Below are 19,721 nucleotides of genomic sequence, written 5' to 3'. Positions count from 1 at the left end.
TCTAGTTCTACCCCGCCCTGTAAAACCCTTAACTTTGCCTCAGCCTCCAGACTATTTTCATCTTTCACATACTTGCAGGTCTTGAAATGGGGTGGCTCCCAAAAGCTCAGAGAGCTGGTACTTTCCTCTGCTAGCTGTATCTTGTGCTGGAGAATCTAAAGTTTTTGTTAAAAAAGAATTAAGTTTCTAGCCTTTAAAGGTGCAAAGAAAACCTTCAAAATTCAAATAGAATGTCAACAGCTGCAAAGATATCTGTCTGAACCTGCAACCAGACATGAACTGCCCCTATTCATTTCAATGACCATTAATACTGAAGACTAACGATGATTATTTAAATTGGTAACTATTTTACTGTTTTGCAAAGCACAAAAGAAGAGGGATGATCATATTATGAAGTTCTGAACAACCTAATACAAGTCATTTCATTTTTGTATCACAGGTGTGCGGACATTGGGAGAGTACCATTGTTTATTTTTTCTCTAACCTGACTAGTAGAGTTATCATGTGCCCTTTAGTTATCATTTAGCAAACTCTAAGGATGTCTACACTAGAGAGCTTACAGTGGCATAGCTGTACTGATGCAGCTGTGGCACTGTAAGATCTCTCGTGTAGCTGCTCTACACCGACGGGAGAAACCTCTCCTGTTGACATAATTAAACCACCCGCAAGGAGTGGCAGTAGCTATGTCAGCGAGAGAAGCTCCCCTGCTGACATACCGCTGTCCACACTGGCACTTATGTCAGTGCAACTTATGTTGCTCGGGGAATGTCTTTTTTTCATGCCCCTGAGCAACAAGTTTTGCCGAGTGGAAATACAGACAAGTAATTAACTCATTTAATCTTCTCTCAGAAGTCCCTCCAGCCTCAATTACTTTTGTTGCTCTTCTCAGAACTCCCTCCTATTTGTTAATAACTTTCTAGTTTCAGCTCGTACCTTCTGGATCAGATCCTCAGCAAGTGTAAACTGGCACAGCTCTACTGGCTTCAGTGGAGTCACCTTATTTATAGTGAATGAGCATCTTCCACAATTCACCCAACCCCTGGAAAATCATGCCTGATGTGGCCCACCATGTTTTACCCCTCTCTTCCTTCACATCTCTCTTAAGAGTGTCTTCTTCCAAAAGTCCTGTAAGCACTAGTCCTTCCCATAGAGAAGTACTGGCAAAACTAAACAACTGAATCTCCCACCATCCCACCAAAAAAATCAAAACAAAGACTGGGAATCAAAGATTAATGGAAAATTTAATTCTTCAATTACACTGCTTTGTGTGACATCCCCATAGATCAGACTGGGGAGGGAAATAAGTAGTGATAATTCTCCCAAGAGCCTCCCGATTGTGGTACCAAAGTGAAATGTCATTCACAGTAGATTGCACAGAACTTCACAATATGACCCTTCCTCTCCTTTCTTATATATTTTGATGGCCATCGGCAAAGTAATTAAGAATGCTACCATTTAAAATTCTCTCCCTGGGAATTTACTGTTAACACCACATTGCGATGAATGGAGAACCTCACACTTCCGAGAACTGCTGTTTCAGGTGCTCTGTGAATTTAGCAAACACAACTGCACCAGTTAACTTGAGTCATGTTTTATGGTTTTGTTTGCAATCTTAAAAGGTAACAACTTGCTTTTTTCAAATAAAAAAATAACACGACCTTCCTGAGTGGCAGTGTCAAAGTTGATGTAATTAGGTCAATGCAATGTCAGCATAGACGCTGTGTGGCTTATGTCGACCGTTACTGGCTTTCAGGAGCTGTCCACAATGCCCCACACTGACAATACAATTGATACAAGTGCTCCTAATGAGGAAGCATACCACCGACACAAGGAGCCAACTGTGCACTCACAAGCAATTTAAGAACTGTGGTGGCTGTATGCTGACATAAGTTAGGTCGATATAATTTTGTGATGTAGACATGGCCTTAAGGTTCTTTAAAGGGAGGAATGGGACTTTGTCTTCCCAATGGTTCACAAAATGCTCAGGACAGTGTTAGAGCTACACAAACACCACATAAGGAAGATTTTTATTTTTAGTCTTGTGGCAGATCACTCCGGGTATGCCTACACTTAAATAGCTAGAGTGGCACACAGCAACTGTAGTGCTTCAGGGCTTGTCTACACCTGAAGTGCTATAGCAGCACAGCTGAACCGCTGCAGCTGAGCTTCTGTGTAGACACTGCCTATATCAAAAGGAGGGGATCCCTGTCAGCGTAGGTAATCCACCTCCCTGAGAGGCTGTAGCTAGGCAGATGGAAGAATTCTTCTGTCAACCTAGAATGGTTTACATGGGGGCTAGGTCGATGTAGCTATGTCTCTCAGGGGCGTCCATTTTTCACATCCCTGAGACATACCTACGCCTATATAAGTTCAAAGAATAGACCAGCCCTCCAAGTCCCTGAAGAGACTTCCACCAACACCCAATCAAACGACAAAACTTTTGTCGTTCACAAGTACTTAAAAAAGCTCCCCCCCCCTCACCCCAAGACAAAAGTTTTGCCGCGGCAAGTGGCAGTGTAAACAGCTCGTTGTCGGCAGGAGTGCTCTCCTGTTGACAACACGAATCCCGCTCAGAGGGGGTGGAATTATTTTATCTGCAAAAGTGCCGACAAACAGCATTTACACTGCCTGACATTTAGCGACACAGTCATGTCGCTAGAAGCTGTGTAGTGTGGACAAAGCCTTAAGATCAGTAGAAGATTAGGTTCAAGGCAGCTTCCAAATGCGTATGTGCTTGGTATAAAAATTCAGCAACACCACCACCACTCCCTGTCGCCTCTAGTAAGGTAAACAGCTATACTGGGTGTCCAAAAAAAGTGAGTCAGTTATATGATCAACAATAACCAAAAAAATCCCAGTCACCCCCCATCTGGGCTTCTCGAGGTCATCCTACCTACTCTATCTTCTTTGAACAATAAGCTCCTGGGGACAGGCCCAGTCTTACTTTCTCGCCTGTATGGCATCCAGCATATTGCAGGGGCTTAGCAAATAATAAATAATATTTGAAAGTAGGTATTTTCAGATTTTGCATATTTGTCTCTAGAACATAGAAACTTTGACTAAACAAATACTGCCAGTAAATACCTGTTCTTCTTTCCTGGTACAAATGTAATACATTCCTAATGAAGGCACAGAGGCCTTGGCTGAAACCAAAGGGTCTGTTTTCCCATTGAGGCATGTGGGATTTACATTATAATTCCCATTAGCATTGATAGAAATTACCCATGTAAATCTACCATATGTATTGTAAATGGGAAGAGAGACCACCAGTATTTCAAACCAAAGCAGACTTCTGCCAACTTCATACATATTCATGAAGAGTTTTTATTTTTCTTCCATCATCTCTCTTCCAATCAGTTACAATAGTGGTGTAAGAAACATCTTGTAGAATGGTCTCAATCACTGTTCCAAGCACTACCTTTATCATTTTTAGAGGACAAAAGCAACTCTTTTTTACTGGTTATAAATCAATTTTTAATTTTAAAAAGAGAGCAGACTTTTTATTTTTATGGAGGAGTCTTTAAAGACCCATCTCCCTCCATTCTGCAGGCAAGCCAGCATGTGAATTTGATGACTTATTTGAATTTGATGACTGACTTCTATGACAGAAGAGACACAAATACATTGCTTGGTGGTTCTCTCTGCATAATCAGCAAGTACCCCAGAATGGTTCTCTACAAATGGATCCGCTGACAGTAAATCATGTTGGTGTAACAACATTACTACATTAACAAATTTATTCTTGAAAAGCACTTAGTACAATTCATCAAAAACAATTTGAGTGTAACCAAAAAGCAATTAAGATGGCACATTGCTGCCAGATCCTCTAAAGAATCAGAGAAATAAAATTAAAAAAAAATCTAAAAAAATAATTTTGGCCCAGATTCTATAAATACTTCACTTACATGCATGAGCGTTTGCAGGATTGGGATGTTAAGCCAGATCCCTGTGCCAGACAGACCTCCACTAAAATCAGTGGGCATTAAATGAGCAAAGGAATCTGCCCATCCTGGTCAGCTTGTAGGATTAGTGCCTTAAGGCCTGACCTAATCAAAGCTCCCACTGCCTTCAGTGATGCAGGATCAGGCCCTTGCTTTGTAATTATGCTTGTTATTTCTTTCCTTTGGTTACAATAATCCCTGCACCCCCTTAATCATCTTCTTCCACTCTTGTCTGTGTTGTCTTCTACACTTGGAACTCCCACCCTATCCCCTTGTGCAGGGCACTCATCCTCCATTCATTCAAATCTCTCCTTAATAAACAAAACCCTGTGAGGCCCATAAACCCTAAATACAGACTAACATGGCTTATACATAAACCCTGCTGATACAGACTAACACAGCTGCTACTCTGAAACCTAAATTACTGTAGCTCTAAAATATACTGTCACACTAAAACAAAAATCCACAAAACCCGAGTTACTGTAACACCATCCTCTGGATTTCCCAATATATGTTTCAGAGTGGCAGCCGTGTTAGTCTGTATCCACAAAAAGAAAAGGAGTACTTGTGGCATCTTAGAGACTAACAAATTTATTTGAGCATAAGCTTTTGTGAGCTACAGCTTCAATCTCTCTGGTCACTCGATTACAAACCTAAAAGTCGCAATTCTTCAACAAAAAGAACTTCAAAAACAGACTCCAACGAGAGACTGCTGAATTGGAATGAATTTGCAAACTGGACACCATTAAATTAGGCTTGAATAAAGACTGGAAGTGGATGTGTCATTACACAAAGTAAAACTATTTCCCCATGTTTATTCCCCCCCCCCACTGTTCCTCACACGTTCTTATCAACTGCTGGAAATGGCCCACCTTGATTATCACTACAAAAGGTGTGCAGTTTTTTTTTTCCCCCTCTCCTGCTGGTAATAGCTCACCTTACCTGATCACTCTCTTTACAGTGTGTACGGTAACACCCACTGTTTCATGTTCTCTGTGTATATAAAATCTCCCCACTGTATTTTCCACTGCATGCATCTGATGAAGTGAGCTATAGCTCACGAAAGCTTATGCTCAAATACATTTGTTAGTCTCTAAGGTGCCACAAGTCCTCCTTTTCTTTTTGCCAATACATGTGAGTCCAATCATTGTCTATACAGGGATATAGTCAATCCAGGAGGACTGAAACCTAAGCTTCTGAGTGCATGGATAGTACTTTCTCTTGTACAGCATAGGGAATAACAACAGTCATCATTTTTGCATCCGCTACAAATGATGAATACATGTGTGTCCTTATAAGACACACAACAGATATTGTTCTATGTAATTATTAATATCTCTGGGGACAACTACAATTTAGTTGACAATGTTTTTGGATAGAAGCTCACAATTGCCATTTAAAATTTTGATAAACAAGATATCAGAATTGAGGCAGGTTTTATATTAGAAATTCGGAATTTAGGTTGAATGTCAGGGAAATTTCTTGGACAGAAAGATCTAGCACATTACGGAAGAATCTCCCAAGGGAGTAGAGAAACTCATTTGTGACATTTACAGCACTAAGAAAAAATACATTTAAAAGCACTGGAACATCCACCTCAGGGAACCACCCTACACTGGAAGCGGGATGGACAACATGCTCCAGATTCCAGCACAATTTATCCCTAACGGTCCCATAAGAACAGAGGCCTACATGTGCATGTGCCCTGTGTTGAAAAAATTGGCATTTTAGATCATGGCTACAATGGTATTTCATATCTGGAGGTAAAAAGTAATTTAAGCCCGATTCTGCCACCCTTACTCACGCAGAGTTGGATTTTGCTCCACAAGCAGTCCTCTGATCTCATTGTGCTACTGACTTCATTGTGCTACTCAGTGCGAGTATGAGTGACAGAATCTGGCCCTTAGGGAGCTATGAATTCAGTAACAATGGTTTTAATAAGTACAGAAATAAAGTTTATAGAATAAAATATTAATATTATGCCCTACCACTAGGAATCCACTTTAAAACTTAAGACCTATGGGAGCAGCATGCACCAGCCCCACACCCACAGTCTTTCAAAGTGATAACTGTATTTAATGTTGTTAATTATGAAGTATCATTTATAATTTATTTATACATACTATAATTATCTGAACATAGGTAGATATTTAGTATAGTAAAAATGATATTTGGAATATCTAATCTAGATCATACCATTGGATCCTACAGTTCTTGTTTCATTTTGGAAGCTTTTAGACCGAGTCCCATATTGCCCTGAAAAATGGCTAGTTTGAGGTGACACTTCATTCCATGCACCATTCTGAGAAGGATGGAGGCTCGCCTGGGAGTCTGCCAGGGCAGTCAGGCGCTGGGCCCATGCTATATCTAAATCCTGGGGTTCTTCCTTCAGTTTTTCTCCTTCTTTGCCAACTCGCTGATAGATTCTTCCAGTGCTGTCATTCAGTAATCTTCTCATCCCTGTAATTTGTTTTTTAATTTCCCGGCTTTCATCTCCTAATGAAAACAGAGCCACAGTTATCAGTGTAAATTAGCAAAAATGGTAATGGATAGAGATTAGTGATTTAGGTGCCAATAGGAGTTTCTAGCTGCTGGACTACAAAGCAACAAATAAATAAAAATAAAAGACATACTGTGCCATGCTTTAATACACAGCAGTATTAAAGCAGTAGTTGGGATATCCATGGTTAAAAAACTCTCTCATCTTGGCTTTCCTAATACTGTTTTTAAAGCTCTTACATATACCATACCATGGTTTTTAAAGCTCCTACGTATACCATACCGTAGTATTTGGTTTGCTGTTTTCTGCTGAAGGAAACAACAATGGGTACAGCTGTTTCAAATACACTATGCTTTTATGAGCCTAATCCTATTCAGACATTGACATCAATGGGAGTTTCATCTGAGTTAAAGGGTGCAGGATCAGACTGTAAAGAGAGAAGCCAGATACCTATTAAGGGATAGACCCATCTCCCATTGACATCAACAACATAGCTGTCATTGACTTTAATGGGAAAAGGATCAGTCCCCTGGTCCGCAGAATTTCATAATAATGGGATACATAGAAATAAATGAAAAAACAGCTAATATCTATACAACCTTATATAGCCAAACTTATGGATGCCTTAAAATGCAGATTATATGAGAAAAAAGAAAATATGTACAAGAAAAATGTAACTGTTTCAAATAAATTCAGCACATTTAAATAATAACAATTACATACTTTAATGCTCTCAGCACCGCTTAAGTATTAATTTTATGTATGAAACTACTGATTGCACAATGAATATATATGTTTGGGGCAGATAGTAGCTATTTTGCTCATTAAAGTAGGCATTACATTTCATTAGTAATAAGGAAATATTCATAACTACTGAAATCTGAAGCTTCTATTTTTTACTGGTAATAGGAAAAAAAATCAAACAGCATAAGCAAGAGGAATAATGAAGATCAAGGAACTGATCAAATCAATCCTCCTCTTAGAATACATTTAAGACGGTGCTACTTGGCATCATCTGTTCTTTAGAAAAGATTTCAATTTCCATTCTTACATACCACCCCCAAAATAAAACATTTTCAGGAAAAATAGCTGTACAAAACAAATTTTGAGAAAAAAATGTGTAATGGCTCCACTTCAGCAAGGTCCTTAAACACATGCACAACTTCAGGAATGTAAATAGCCAGTCTCATCAACTTCAATGAGACTATCCATGAAAATTCGGCTGTTGTGATGCCTAAAATAACTTGATATCAGTTAGACAGTTGAGAACACAGCACATCATGTTGACCAACATGGTCTCATTGTTTCCTTGTACTCCTCCATCTGTATGTCTGTATCCATTTGCTGTCTCTGGTCTTATAGACTGTAAGATCTTTGGGGGTAGGGACTGTCTTTTTGTTGTTTCTATACAACATATTCTGGGGCAAATTCTGCGCCACTGCACAATGCAGAATTTTGCAGAAATTAACATTGTGCATGCAGAATTTCCTTTCCCCCACAGAAATGGGATGCAGTGCTGCTAGCCGCTACTAGAGGCTACTGGACTCGACAGAGCCCAGCTTGCACATAGAAGACACTGCTGGGGGGAGGGAGAGGGAGCTAGAGGGTTCCTAGCAGCTGTAGTTTCCAGCGTATCCTGAGGGAAGGAGAGGGCGGCATGCAGGAAACTCTGTGCAAGCCTGGGACTGAGCATCAGGCTGTTTCTCCCTCTTGGATCCAGGGGCTCTGTGGAGGGGAGGGGGATGGGTGTCTGGGTAAGGGGGGCGCCGGAGCTGGGCTCTGGGGAGGAGGGGGTTCGGGTGTATTGGCTGGCGGGGGGGGGAGGGCCTAGCAACAGGTGGGCTCTGGAAGGGAGGGGTTGTGGGTGTCTGGCCCCCTGGCTGGGCTTGGAGGGACAGAGGGGAACGTGGCAGAGGAACAGGAACTGGGTTGTCATAGGGGTTTCTTTAACTCTCTACTACCGGGGGAATTTTTGTGTGTGTCTGTATTGTTGATAGGTATTCTGAAATAAATTACCAAAATAATTGACACTGGCACGATTATGTAGTGTTATTTTGACAAATAAAATGTGCAGAATTTTAAAATATTGTGTGCAGAACTTTTAAATTTTTTGGTGCAGAAACTTTAATTTTTTGGCACAGATTGCCCCCAGGAGTAACACCACTCAGCACAGTGGGGTCCTGCTCCATGACTGGGGCTCCTGGGTGTTACAACAATACAAATAATAGCAGCTGTGCGCTTCGGTACCTTGCTGAACTGGAGCCTATTTTTTTTTTTTAAACTAATACACACTATGGGTCTGTAATTGTGCATCCTGCAACTCCAGTGTGCCCATGGGGCCAGCTATGTTGAAGGAGAACTCTGGTCTTGAGTGGGGAATAAACATGGGAGGACAGCTGCAAAATCTATCTCCAGAGAATCACTGCATCTCCCATCTGACTTGGCTTCAACATTGGTATGGCTGGCTCTGCTCCACTGCAGAGCTGTGAGTAAAAGTGGCAAAATCTAGCCCTATTTTAATATATCACAAGCATTTTTCAAGAGAAATGCTCATAACCAAGGTGTATGACAAAATATACTTATTATTTCTAGTTCAACTATAACTCTTTTATGCCAAAGTGTAACTAATTTGTAATTTTCAAGTGGCCTAACTTCAAGCTGTCTTAATAAAGTTCAGATACTACTTATTCTGAGGAACGGATGTGCTCTCTTTAAAATAATGTTGAACTGTGTCTTTAATGAGTGAGAATTTGTGTACAGAATTTACAATACTGCTTTGAGAATCATCAAAATACTTCAAATTAAAACAGGTACAAACTGAATTCTCCCACTGACAAATGCATGTGTGCTTCCAGGTGCTAAATATTTAACTGTATTAAGTAACAACAGTGTATTTATAGCAACTTGGATTAATGAAACACCACTGGTAATGTTGTAATGTAATGCCTAAACCCCTACTTCACCAGTATGTTTTCACTATTTTTCTTTATTGTTATACTTTACCTGTATGTAGTATGTTATCTAAATGCAGGTCACTGTGTACTTTTCATATAGATTAATTTCATGGGCTGTCTTTATCACAGTGTTACATAGAACTATGTAATTCTGCTACCCCACATTGTGAAAAAAAATTATATGACTATACTGTAGTGGCTAAGAAATGGTATGTTACCATGAAATGAAAATCTCTACTGAGATTACACGTTCATCCTTTGCTTTGGCATTTCCTGACAAAGTGCATAAATTAAACAAATAAACTTAATGTTCTCTTAGCACAGCTTTTTAAATTTAACTTCCCATTTTTTATTTTAAATAAAAAGTAGGAAATATTTTAAAAATATAGTCAGTTTTACCTTTTACTTTACACAGCTTCAAAGTTTTGCTGAATTACAAATAATTGCAAGACAGCATTCAAGTTCTTCCATTCAGAACATCACCAGAATGCTGCCTTCCTGGACAAAGGCCAGCAAAACTCAGCTGCCGTATTTGAAGAATTTACACGGACCAATTCAAAGCACTTCAGGGGACCATGGTACTTCCACACCTTAAAGCACACAACTACACACACGTGCATGCGCAGTGCATCCTCTCTTACATGCATCGGTAATGAACCAGCCAAAACTCTCATACTCAGGCTATATGATTTACAAACACTTGGTCAAAAGAAAGTGAATTTCTCCTGGCACAAAAACATGCAACCCTCCTCTGCAAGGACTATTTCCATACCAAAACATAACTTTCAAACTCCAGCTGTTTCTGCTGTAATCCTCTTCAGACATCACCAAATTAGTGTTTTGAAGTACAGGCAATTATGAAGGCCAGTCAGTAGAAAAAGTGGGAATAGGACTGCCAACCTCATGCCTCCCTGCTCTGTGCACATTTCCCTAGATTAAGGAAGTATTTTGGCTGAGAAAGCAGAGGCAGGAGGGGGACCCTTTTTATCAGATCATAGGTTTTCCAAAATAACCGAAAAGATGTCCTGGCTGTTTTGTAGCTATCTCAGATTAGCCATTTCACTTTATAGCTAAATTATGCACATCTGGTATAACAACATTCCTTCCTTGTACTCTTTGGCCCCAGTCCTGCAAGGACATGGGCCAACCCCTCAGCCCAGGTGGAACCCCAGTGAAGTTAACAAAGGTCCACATGGGTGCAGACATGCAGCTCAGCAGAGCAATTTACAGGATCAGGTTCTTAGGATCAGATCCTCCATCAGTGGGAGTTTTGCTATTGACTTCAACAGGAGCAGGAGTTAGCCCTGGATGAGCTTAGCAAAGGGAGAAAAAAGCACCCTTTACTTCGTGTAAGATTTCCAAAAGATTATAATCAGTCAGATCAAAAACATTTTCCTCTGGAGCAGGGCTACTGTACTTTCATGCTACATTACAATGAATTTTTTAAAATGAAAAAGTGTACTTCAAATCCACCCCCCACTAGGAATGCTAGGAACCATTAAGACAAGGATAGATAGTAAGACAGAAAATATAATATTTCCTCTATATAAATCCATGGTACATCCACACCTTGAATACTGCGTGAAGATGTGGTCGCCTCATCTCAAAAAAGATATACTGGAATTGGAAAAGGTTCAGAAAAGGGCAACAAAAATGATTAGGGGTATGGAACAGCTTCCGTATGAGGAGAGATTAATAAGACTGGGACTTTCATCTTAGAAAAGAGACTACTAAGGAGGAATATGATTGAGGTCTATAAAATCATGACTGGTGTGGAGAAAGTAAATATGGACATGTTATTATAGCACAAGAACTAGGGGGTCATCAAATGAAATAAATAGGCAGCAGGTTTAAAACAAACAAAGGGAAGTATTTTTTCCACACACCGCACATTCAGTCTGTGGAACTCTTTGCCAGAGGATGTTGTGAAGGCCAAGACGATAACAGTTCAAAAAAGAACTAGGTAAATTCATAGGGAATAGGTCCATCAATGGCTATTAGCCAGGATGGGCAGCGATGGTGTCCCTAGCCTCTGCCACAAGCTGGGAACTGGTGTCAGGGAATGGATGACTTGATGATTACCTGTTCTGTTCACTCCCTCTGGGGCACCTGGCATTGGCCACTGTCAGAAGACAGGATACTGGGCTAGGTGGACCTCTGGTCTGACCCAGTATGGTCATTCTTATGTTCTTATTTGAAAACACAGCTATATAAAAGAAACCCTTTTTCAAGTTTAACTATACAGTAGTAGCTGCTGACAAAAAATCATACTTGGATATAATTCTATTAAAACTAACAAATAACTTCATAGACTTATGTAAAGTCAACTTTTTCTGTATGAATAAATTGTGGAAGATATTATTCCTGGAACAGAATATATTCTTGGAATTACTGAGTAATTTATGCACTGTTCCACCGTTCCAAGTACACATTATTTATTTTATCATGACAAAATAAAGTTATTAATCTGCTGACTTCCATTTTAACAATGTGAAATGCTGTAAAATGCACAGACACCTGCATTACAGTACATTTCAGTTCCACTTTATATCAGCCATAAACATCTCTGTTTTGGACACCTCTTCAAAACAAATGCACACAGCATACTGTATGTGGCATTCGATTTTATGAAACTATAAAAGTTCTTCACTGTTAATTACACAGACAAATGTCTCATCACACATTTGGCTACCAGGATAATAATTAGTTTTCCACATTAACCTTTCAAACATAGAGCATGAATTTCAAGTCAAAAGCACTGTAAAAAGACTCAGATAGGAGGTACCTTACATTATACTTTAACATTTTTGTGAAGATAATAAAATACAAAGACTGAAGAAAGGAAATTATGTATGCAATCAACTTTTTAAAAGCCATTGTGTCTATATGTAACAGTACTGTCTGCATGATACAGTAGTACAATCCTCTCAAGGACTTGCATGCTCATCTCTGAGCTAACATTTTTGTGCTAAAACAGACTTGCTGTCAGTATCTGCCAGACAGTTATGGGGCTTTACTGATTCAAATATCAGACCCAGAGCCTGAGCCTGACAACCTTCACTTATATGAATTTAATGGGACTATTCAGGATCAGAGATATTGGATTTGCTTTCAAATCCACCTCTCATTGATGTCAACTGAAAGACTCATATTGACTTCACTGGGAGGTGGATCAGGCCCTTAATGAGGTGATGTCTTGAGTATCTTCAAGTCCTGCTGAAGTCCATTGGTTAAGACACTTAGCTCTTTGCTGCAGAGGCTCAGAACCTCTCCAGATCAGGCTCTAGATAAGACAGGAGTGGAAATGTAAAAGGAAGAGTACACAGCCACAAAAATGATGAGCAGTTCAGTGATAACCAGTTCTATCAAGCTGTAGTTAAGAAAGACTATATATTACATCTCTGTTTTCTTTACACATTTTTGACTGTTGATTTAATTCAGTTTTGCGATGGCAGTGTTAGAAGCCAGGCTACAGAGGTGAAAGGACATTACATTAAGACATTACATTAATCCTCTGTCCCACCCACAGCAGAAGCAACACCAAACAAATAGCAGCTTCCTGGAAATTGAATTTCTGTTATCCAGATGTCAAAGATGTAATACCCCAATTACACAAACTATTGCCAGTGAAGCATGCCAGTGAATATGCAATGTAAATGGGGTGAACAGAGAGCTGCAAAACTGCCCAGTCAGCATCTGGCCCTGAGAGTGAATGATAATTAGCACTCTGTGTAGACTCTAATAAACATTTATGTCTGAAACTACAACTTTTAGCAATGTTAATAAAGGATATATTGGCAATCTGTAAAATAAAAACGTCTTGAAGAGAATGTCCATATTAAACAATGGCATACAACTCCTCTCTTTACACTGCCCCCTAATTGAAAATGGCTACGCTGTGTTGCTCATAAATTAATCGACACAAGAACATACCTAAAAAAACCGACTGTGTTTCTTTGGTCTCCCCATTAACATCATTGCTGTAGTCAGAGATCTTATATACCTCATGATGATAATCTGGAATGAAAAAAGTATAAAAAAAATTAGAACTCAAGTGATCTGGAAAAAATGAACACTGAACACATTGCTACAGCTTTATTACATCATTTATCAATATATCTGCAGTTTATTCCATGCACGTCAAATTAACCACAGAAAATGTGCTCTGTATCAGCACTCCCTAAAAAACTTTGCTCAAACTGAGGAGAACTGAAATATTTCACACATTTTAGGGACAAGCTACGCCTGGCTTATATTACTATGTTCATTTTCACAGTAAATTATTTCACCAGATGCCTATTATCTGGATTCTTGCCTTACAGATGGAAAGCAAATGTATAATGTAAATGAAAACTTTACCCTCTTATAGGCCAAGGGAAACTTTCACACTTTATCTCAAAACAAAATTAGTGATATACATTATGGGATAAATTTTTAGCTCTGTGGCCTGATCCTGTGCTGCTGCTGTCATTTGGCCATTGAATTCCTATGGGACCAGATTTGGGCACTATATATGGATATTGACTCATGGCAATTGATTTCCACAGCTATCATAAAAACATTGATTTTCTATTTCAAATGAAATGCAACTTGGATAAACAGTCTGAGCTTTGACCACAAGTGTGCATTTAGTAAAAACAACTACACTCTTTACATGCACACAAGAAGAGAGTAGCATTTACAAAAGGGAATACTGGAGACAGCAAGCCAGGATTCTATTTCTGACTCTGCTACTGACAAACCTGACAGTGACCGTGACCTCGTGACTGTATGACCTGCGAAAATCACTTTGGACTGAATAATAAGGTACTAAGTAGCCCTTGTGAGATGTTGCGCACACTCAGTTCCTACTGACTTTAATGAGACTTGAGCATACTCAGCACCTCACCAGGACTGGGTTCTTTAATTCCAGATGTCTCAGTTTCTCCTTTGTAAAGTGGTTTTTATAACATTCACTTGCTTCATAAAGGTGTTGTGAGGCTTCCTTAATTAATGTGTGGGAAAGTCCTTTGAGATATTCAGAAAAATGGCACAACAGAAGCTAGGAGTATTATGTTCACTCTTTCTATGAGAAAGGCACCTGCCTCTCTGACAAAATAATCAGGTCCAGAATTTAAAGATCCCCTAACATAAGAACTCTATTGTTACTTATTATTCGTAAAGCACTACTAGTGTGACTACCTCAAAAAAAAAAAAATAATAAAAAAAGACTCTCTCCTGCAGCAAACCAAAATCACACATAATACAGCAACATGACAGACAGAAGGGCTATAAGGGAAGGATGAGGACTATGAATGTAAGGAAGGAAAGGTGAAGAAGTGAGTGATGATAGGTAAGTCAGAAGAAATGGGGTTTGGTTTTGGTTTTTTTGGATGGGGGCAGGCAGATGGATGAAGGAGAATTAAGTTGCACAGCACATGGAACCACAGATAAAGTTCCAGGTACACAGGTGGGAAAAGCTAGAGTCTCTTTTGTGAGAATTATAAAAAAAAAAGAGGATTTACCAGAATCTGATACATTATTCATTTTTTCCTATATTTTTATATCTCCTGATGAAGATTGTCAAAAACTGGGCAAAAGTGTGTAATAGCGCTTAAGAACTATAGTGAGGGGCAGATTCATAATGCTCAGAGAAACAGATCGCATGCTGTCTCTCTAAAATTTCCCCTATGTCTTCAGTTAGATATGGTACCCTTCACTGTTCCTTAACTGTTGTATGACAGGTTTCAGAGTAGCAAATGACAGTTTCTGCATTTCACCTAGAGGTGGCTGCATTGGAGGTATACACAATTTTATGTACACAGTAGTCTGAATTAGTTCGTTATGATGATAAAGTACTTTGAGATTTCTTGGGATGAGAGAGGCTACAGTATACAGTAAACATGACAATAGTTTACATAATATAAGTCAATATAACAGTGGGTGTCTCCCTTAGTCCTTTCTTCTGCCTGCGATGTCGTAGACCAGGGCCTATGAAATCCCTATCAATTTCCTCACAGTAAACACTAAACTATGACATTACTGAATGACTTAAGCAGGAAGCACCAGCTGAGTAGCAGAGACACCTATTTATACATAATTATCTTGGTAATCAACTTGCATAGGAAATGGGGAGGGGGTGGAGGGGGGTACATGAAAGCTGAATCTTACTTTGTTAAAATACAATTTTTATCTTCTCCATTCTCCCAGAATCAAAATACAACTTTTTCAGAAATTGTGTTTAGTGTGGTTGTTCTCTTTAAATTTCTATAATCAGACGGGTTCTCAGACAAACCAAAAATAGCTAAGAATTCACTAGTGAAAATTAGTTCTCTCTGAATTGAAGTTAAAAGTATTATTCAAAAAATTATTAATCTACATTACAAATGACATCTTAAGACTGAATGTTTGTAAAATATTAATTTACTTTTGACTATTTGTGTTATTCTTCACATCTTACAGTTTTCTCAACTTGGAAATACAAACAACTAATCAGTTTCATTTTCAGATCCTCATACTAGCACAATTCAGCAAGACTTATATTATAAGCAATGCAAGAGAATATATAATTGTAAAAAAAAACCCTGTTTCCTTTGGAACGTTAAACCCCAGATACATTTTTACTGGCAACATGTTTGCAACTGCTTGTTTTTACAAAACCTACAGTAATTTTTTGGCCAATTTTGACCTGACAGTATTCCTTTAGATTAAAAAATTATGTTATGTGCAATGCTCAAGATTCTACTGCAATGGTAAAATGAAAATATTTAATTGTTCAATATTTCCTCAAAGTGAGGTTATTTTCATTGTTTAATTCCTTTGCTTCCCGTTTGTTTTCATCTAACGTTGACTGAAGAGGGATGCCTAAATATACTAAGTGCAGAACTGTCACATAAAAAAAAAAGTGTGACATTACACCAAAGAAGTCACTTGCCTTGAACTTAGCATGCAGGACACACACAGCATTCCATGGAGATATTTCAGCTCAATACTTTAAAACACGGAAGTCAAATCAATGAGAGTAAAAGATCTAATCAGCTGGAGTAGCAGTACATACCCCCACCAAAATAAAACGCTAAGGCTGTAAAGTCCACCTGTTAAAATGACCATCAGCGACTCTGTCTTATTTTTTAAAAGATCGAAATTGAGCGGTCTGGTTTTTTCCGACAAAAATCCAAGTATTTTCTTCACCATCCCTTTTAAAACACCCTCTTCTTTTCGTAAAGCAAACACACACCGAGCGAACAAGTTACATGCCAGGAATTCTTCCTTACCCATGCACAATTAATTAGCTGCGTTTATTTTATTTGAAAGGCAACCTCTATTAGGCTTTTCTTTGAAATACGTGTATGTACGCAATCAACAGGGGGGAGGGGGGGGAAAAAAACAACCCAGAGGACTTGAATACCGAAAGGGTTCTCTGTTCCCCAAGTACCCATTATTTTGATAATTTCCTGACTCGCTTTTTTGTTTGTTTGTTTGTTTGTTTGTTTGACCTGGCTTACAAGGAAATTGCGATTCAACTTTATTTTGGATGGCATCTGCTTTGAAAACCATGCCCTCACTGGGGAGAGGGTTTTTAAAACAGATCCAAGGAGTTAAATAATAAATAGCAGAAGGCAGAAAGACGCTGAAGGAGACAGAGGGAAGGGAGAAGCCCACATTTCATAACACCCTGCTCTTCTCCTTTGAGACACGTTGAGCCGAAAGTCCCTTTGAGGGACAAATAAACAAAAAGTCACGCACCCAGCCGCCCCCCACCAGCGCCACTTTACCTTGGTTGATCAGTTTAAAGCTTTGGGATTTCCTGCTCCTCTTCCTCTCAGTAAACTCCATGGTGTGGGCAGAGGGAGGAGGAGGAAGAAAGGAAGGAGAAAGGGGATGGCACAGAGCGAGTTGGAGGCTGAACAGCCACCCAGCCGCAGGACCAAGGTCCGTCCCTTTAATCAGCAAAAATAAACCGGGGCTGGGAGATTTCAGTTCCAACTGCGGGTCGGCGGCGAGCCGGGACAAGTTGGCTCCGGGCTCCCTCCTTCCCCCGCGGATCCAACCCCAAACTTTGCGGGGGGCTGCTCGCCCGGCGCGGGGGAAGCCCTCGCTGTGTGCGGGGAGCCGGCCGGGCCGCCTCCGGGAAGCCGCCGCCGCCGCCGCCGAGGGAAGCGCTCCGCGGCTGGCGTGTGTCGCTACCTCAGCGGCGCCTGGGACCCCCGCTGCCACCTGCTGGGGGAAGCCTGCGCGCACCACAGCGCGCCCCGTGGTGGCTGAGGGAGCCTGGCCCGCAGGCCGCCACCCCGAGGCCGGCCCGCAGCCCCACGCCACGCCGAGGCGGCGGCGGCGGCGGCGGGCCCCAAGGGAGCGGGGGGCAGCGGTTTCAGCCTCATGCTAGCGAAGGGAGAGGGCGGCGAGGTGATTCTGCGCCTCCCCCTCCTCTGCCGGCCCGGGAATGGGGGGCGGTTGGTCTCGGGGGGTGGGGGTGGGGGAATGGATAGGGGTCTGGTTGTCGGAGGGGGAGGGGAACGCAGGGCGGCGCCATTTTGTGCCCCCGTCCCCGGTGCAGTTCCTCTCACGCGCACGGGGCTGGCTCCCGCTACTGCCTCCTAGAGCCGCGGGCTGCGCCCCGAGGGAGGCAGGGGCGGGGGCCCCGCAGGGCGCTCGGGGGCGAGCCAGCGCCTCTGTTGATCCCGAATTGGGTGACATCAAGGCAGGCAGGTGGCATCGCCCCCCCGGGGCTGCATTCCCCCCGCCGGGCCTGGAGCCCGCTTCTCTGCACGGCCTGGCTCGCTGCTTGCTGGGCAGACCCGGGGCCAAGTGCCACCCTCCTGCCCCGCAAACTTTGCTCGGGAGACGGGGAGCAATGGCCTGCAGTGGAGCTTCCCTGGGGAGCAACGCAAAGGGGGTTGGGCCCAGAGAGGAAGAGGCAGACCCTGCCCTCAAGCAGCCTCCATGGGGGTCGGATCCTGCCTCTCTCCCCCCATGGCCACAGCTCTGCTCAAGGAAGGATTTGTCATGTAAGCGGAGGTCAGGCCCTGGATCAGAAAAAGGCATCACCTTTAAGACTAGCAGCATACACCTTGACACCAGGCTTTAATTAAAAGCAAGGAAAAAAGGTGGATGATTCTGCCTGATTTTCGTTTAGGCCTGGTCTGCATGCAGTGTTTGTACCAGGACAACTATTTCGGTTAGGGGTGGGATTTTTAACCAGAATAAAGAACGAGGAGTACTTGTGGCATCTTAAAGACCAAGAAATTTATTTGGGCATAAGCTTTCATGGGCATCTTTCTTTAACCAGAATAGTTATACTGCTACCAGTCCTAGTGTGGATACAACTATGCCAGTATAGAGGTGCCTTATGATGACATAGCTGGATCCACACTGGGGGTTAAACCACTTTTAAGTGCATTAGACCTGGTCTGCACTACAGGGTGAGGTTGATGTAAGTTGCCTTGCGTCAAACTAGCTGTGTAAGTGTTCTTCACTTGAATTTGGCTTCTGCTGATGTAAATGCCTCTCTACACCCATTTATCAGAGGGGTAGCCGTGTTAGTCTGTATCCACAAAAACAACGAGGAGTCTGGTGGCACCTTAAAGACTAACAAATGTATTTGGGCATACGCTTTCGTGAGTAAAAAACCCCACTTCTTCATATGCATGGAGTGAAAATTACAGCTGCAGGCATAAATATACTGACACATGAAGAGAAGGTAGTTACCTTACAAGTGGAGAACCAGTGGAGAGCCGCTTCCTGGACATTACAGTGCAAATAAGTGATGGTCACATAAACACCACCCTATCCCGGAAACCTACTGACTGCTATACTTACCTACATGCCTCCAGCTTCCATCCAAGACACATCACACAATCCATTGTCTACAGCCAAGCCCTTAGATACAACCAGCTTGCTCCAATCCCTCAGACAGAGACAACCAACTACAAGATCTTTATCAAGCGTTCTTAAAACTACAATACCCACCTGGGGAAGTGAGGAAACAGACTGACAGAGTGAGACCCAGAAGTCACCTACTACAGGACAGGCCCAACAAGGAAAATAACAGAACACCACTGGCCATGGTGTAGAGCCCCCAGCTAAAACCTCTCCAGCACATCATCAACTATTACAACCTATCCTGGAAAACAATCCCTCACTCTGACAGACCTTGGGAGGCAAGCCAGTCCTCGCTTACAAACTGCTCCCCAACCTGAAGCAAATACTCACCAGCAACCACACACCACACCACAGAAACACTAACCCAGGAACCAATCCCTGTTACAAACCGTGTTGCCTACTCTGTCCCCATATCTGCTCTAGTGACACCATTAGAGGACCCAACCACATGAGCCACACCATCGG

At 41.4% G+C, this 19,721-nt stretch overlaps 1 protein-coding gene across 6 annotated transcripts in view; it reads right to left on the bottom strand.

The window, feature by feature from the left end:
* Positions 1-17,799, bottom strand: part of BEND7 (BEN domain containing 7) — a 56,869-nt gene extending 39,070 nt beyond the window's left edge. Inside the window, exons 1-3 of one of the 6 annotated variants that reach the window (XM_027823335.3) lie at positions 17,150-17,797; positions 13,329-13,412; positions 6,138-6,437 (exon numbers count right to left, since the gene is read on the bottom strand). In XM_027823335.3, the coding sequence (XP_027679136.1) occupies positions 6,138-6,437; positions 13,329-13,412; positions 17,150-17,210 (445 nt within the window). In that variant the 5' untranslated portion in view covers positions 17,211-17,797. Of the gene's footprint in view, positions 1-6,137; positions 6,438-13,328; positions 13,413-17,149 lie in introns of all 6 variants that reach the window. The other 5 variants (XM_027823334.3, XM_037889293.2, XM_007060914.4 and 2 more) reach the window with 5 other exon arrangements.
* Between the last annotated feature and the right edge of the window lie 1,922 nt (positions 17,800-19,721).

Source organism: Chelonia mydas, chromosome 1 (assembly GCF_015237465.2).
Source record: "Chelonia mydas isolate rCheMyd1 chromosome 1, rCheMyd1.pri.v2, whole genome shotgun sequence".
Taxonomy (NCBI): Eukaryota; Metazoa; Chordata; order Testudines; family Cheloniidae; genus Chelonia; species Chelonia mydas.
The sequence above is the reverse complement of the archived record's forward strand: the minus strand, read 5'-3'. Positions and strand labels throughout refer to the sequence as shown.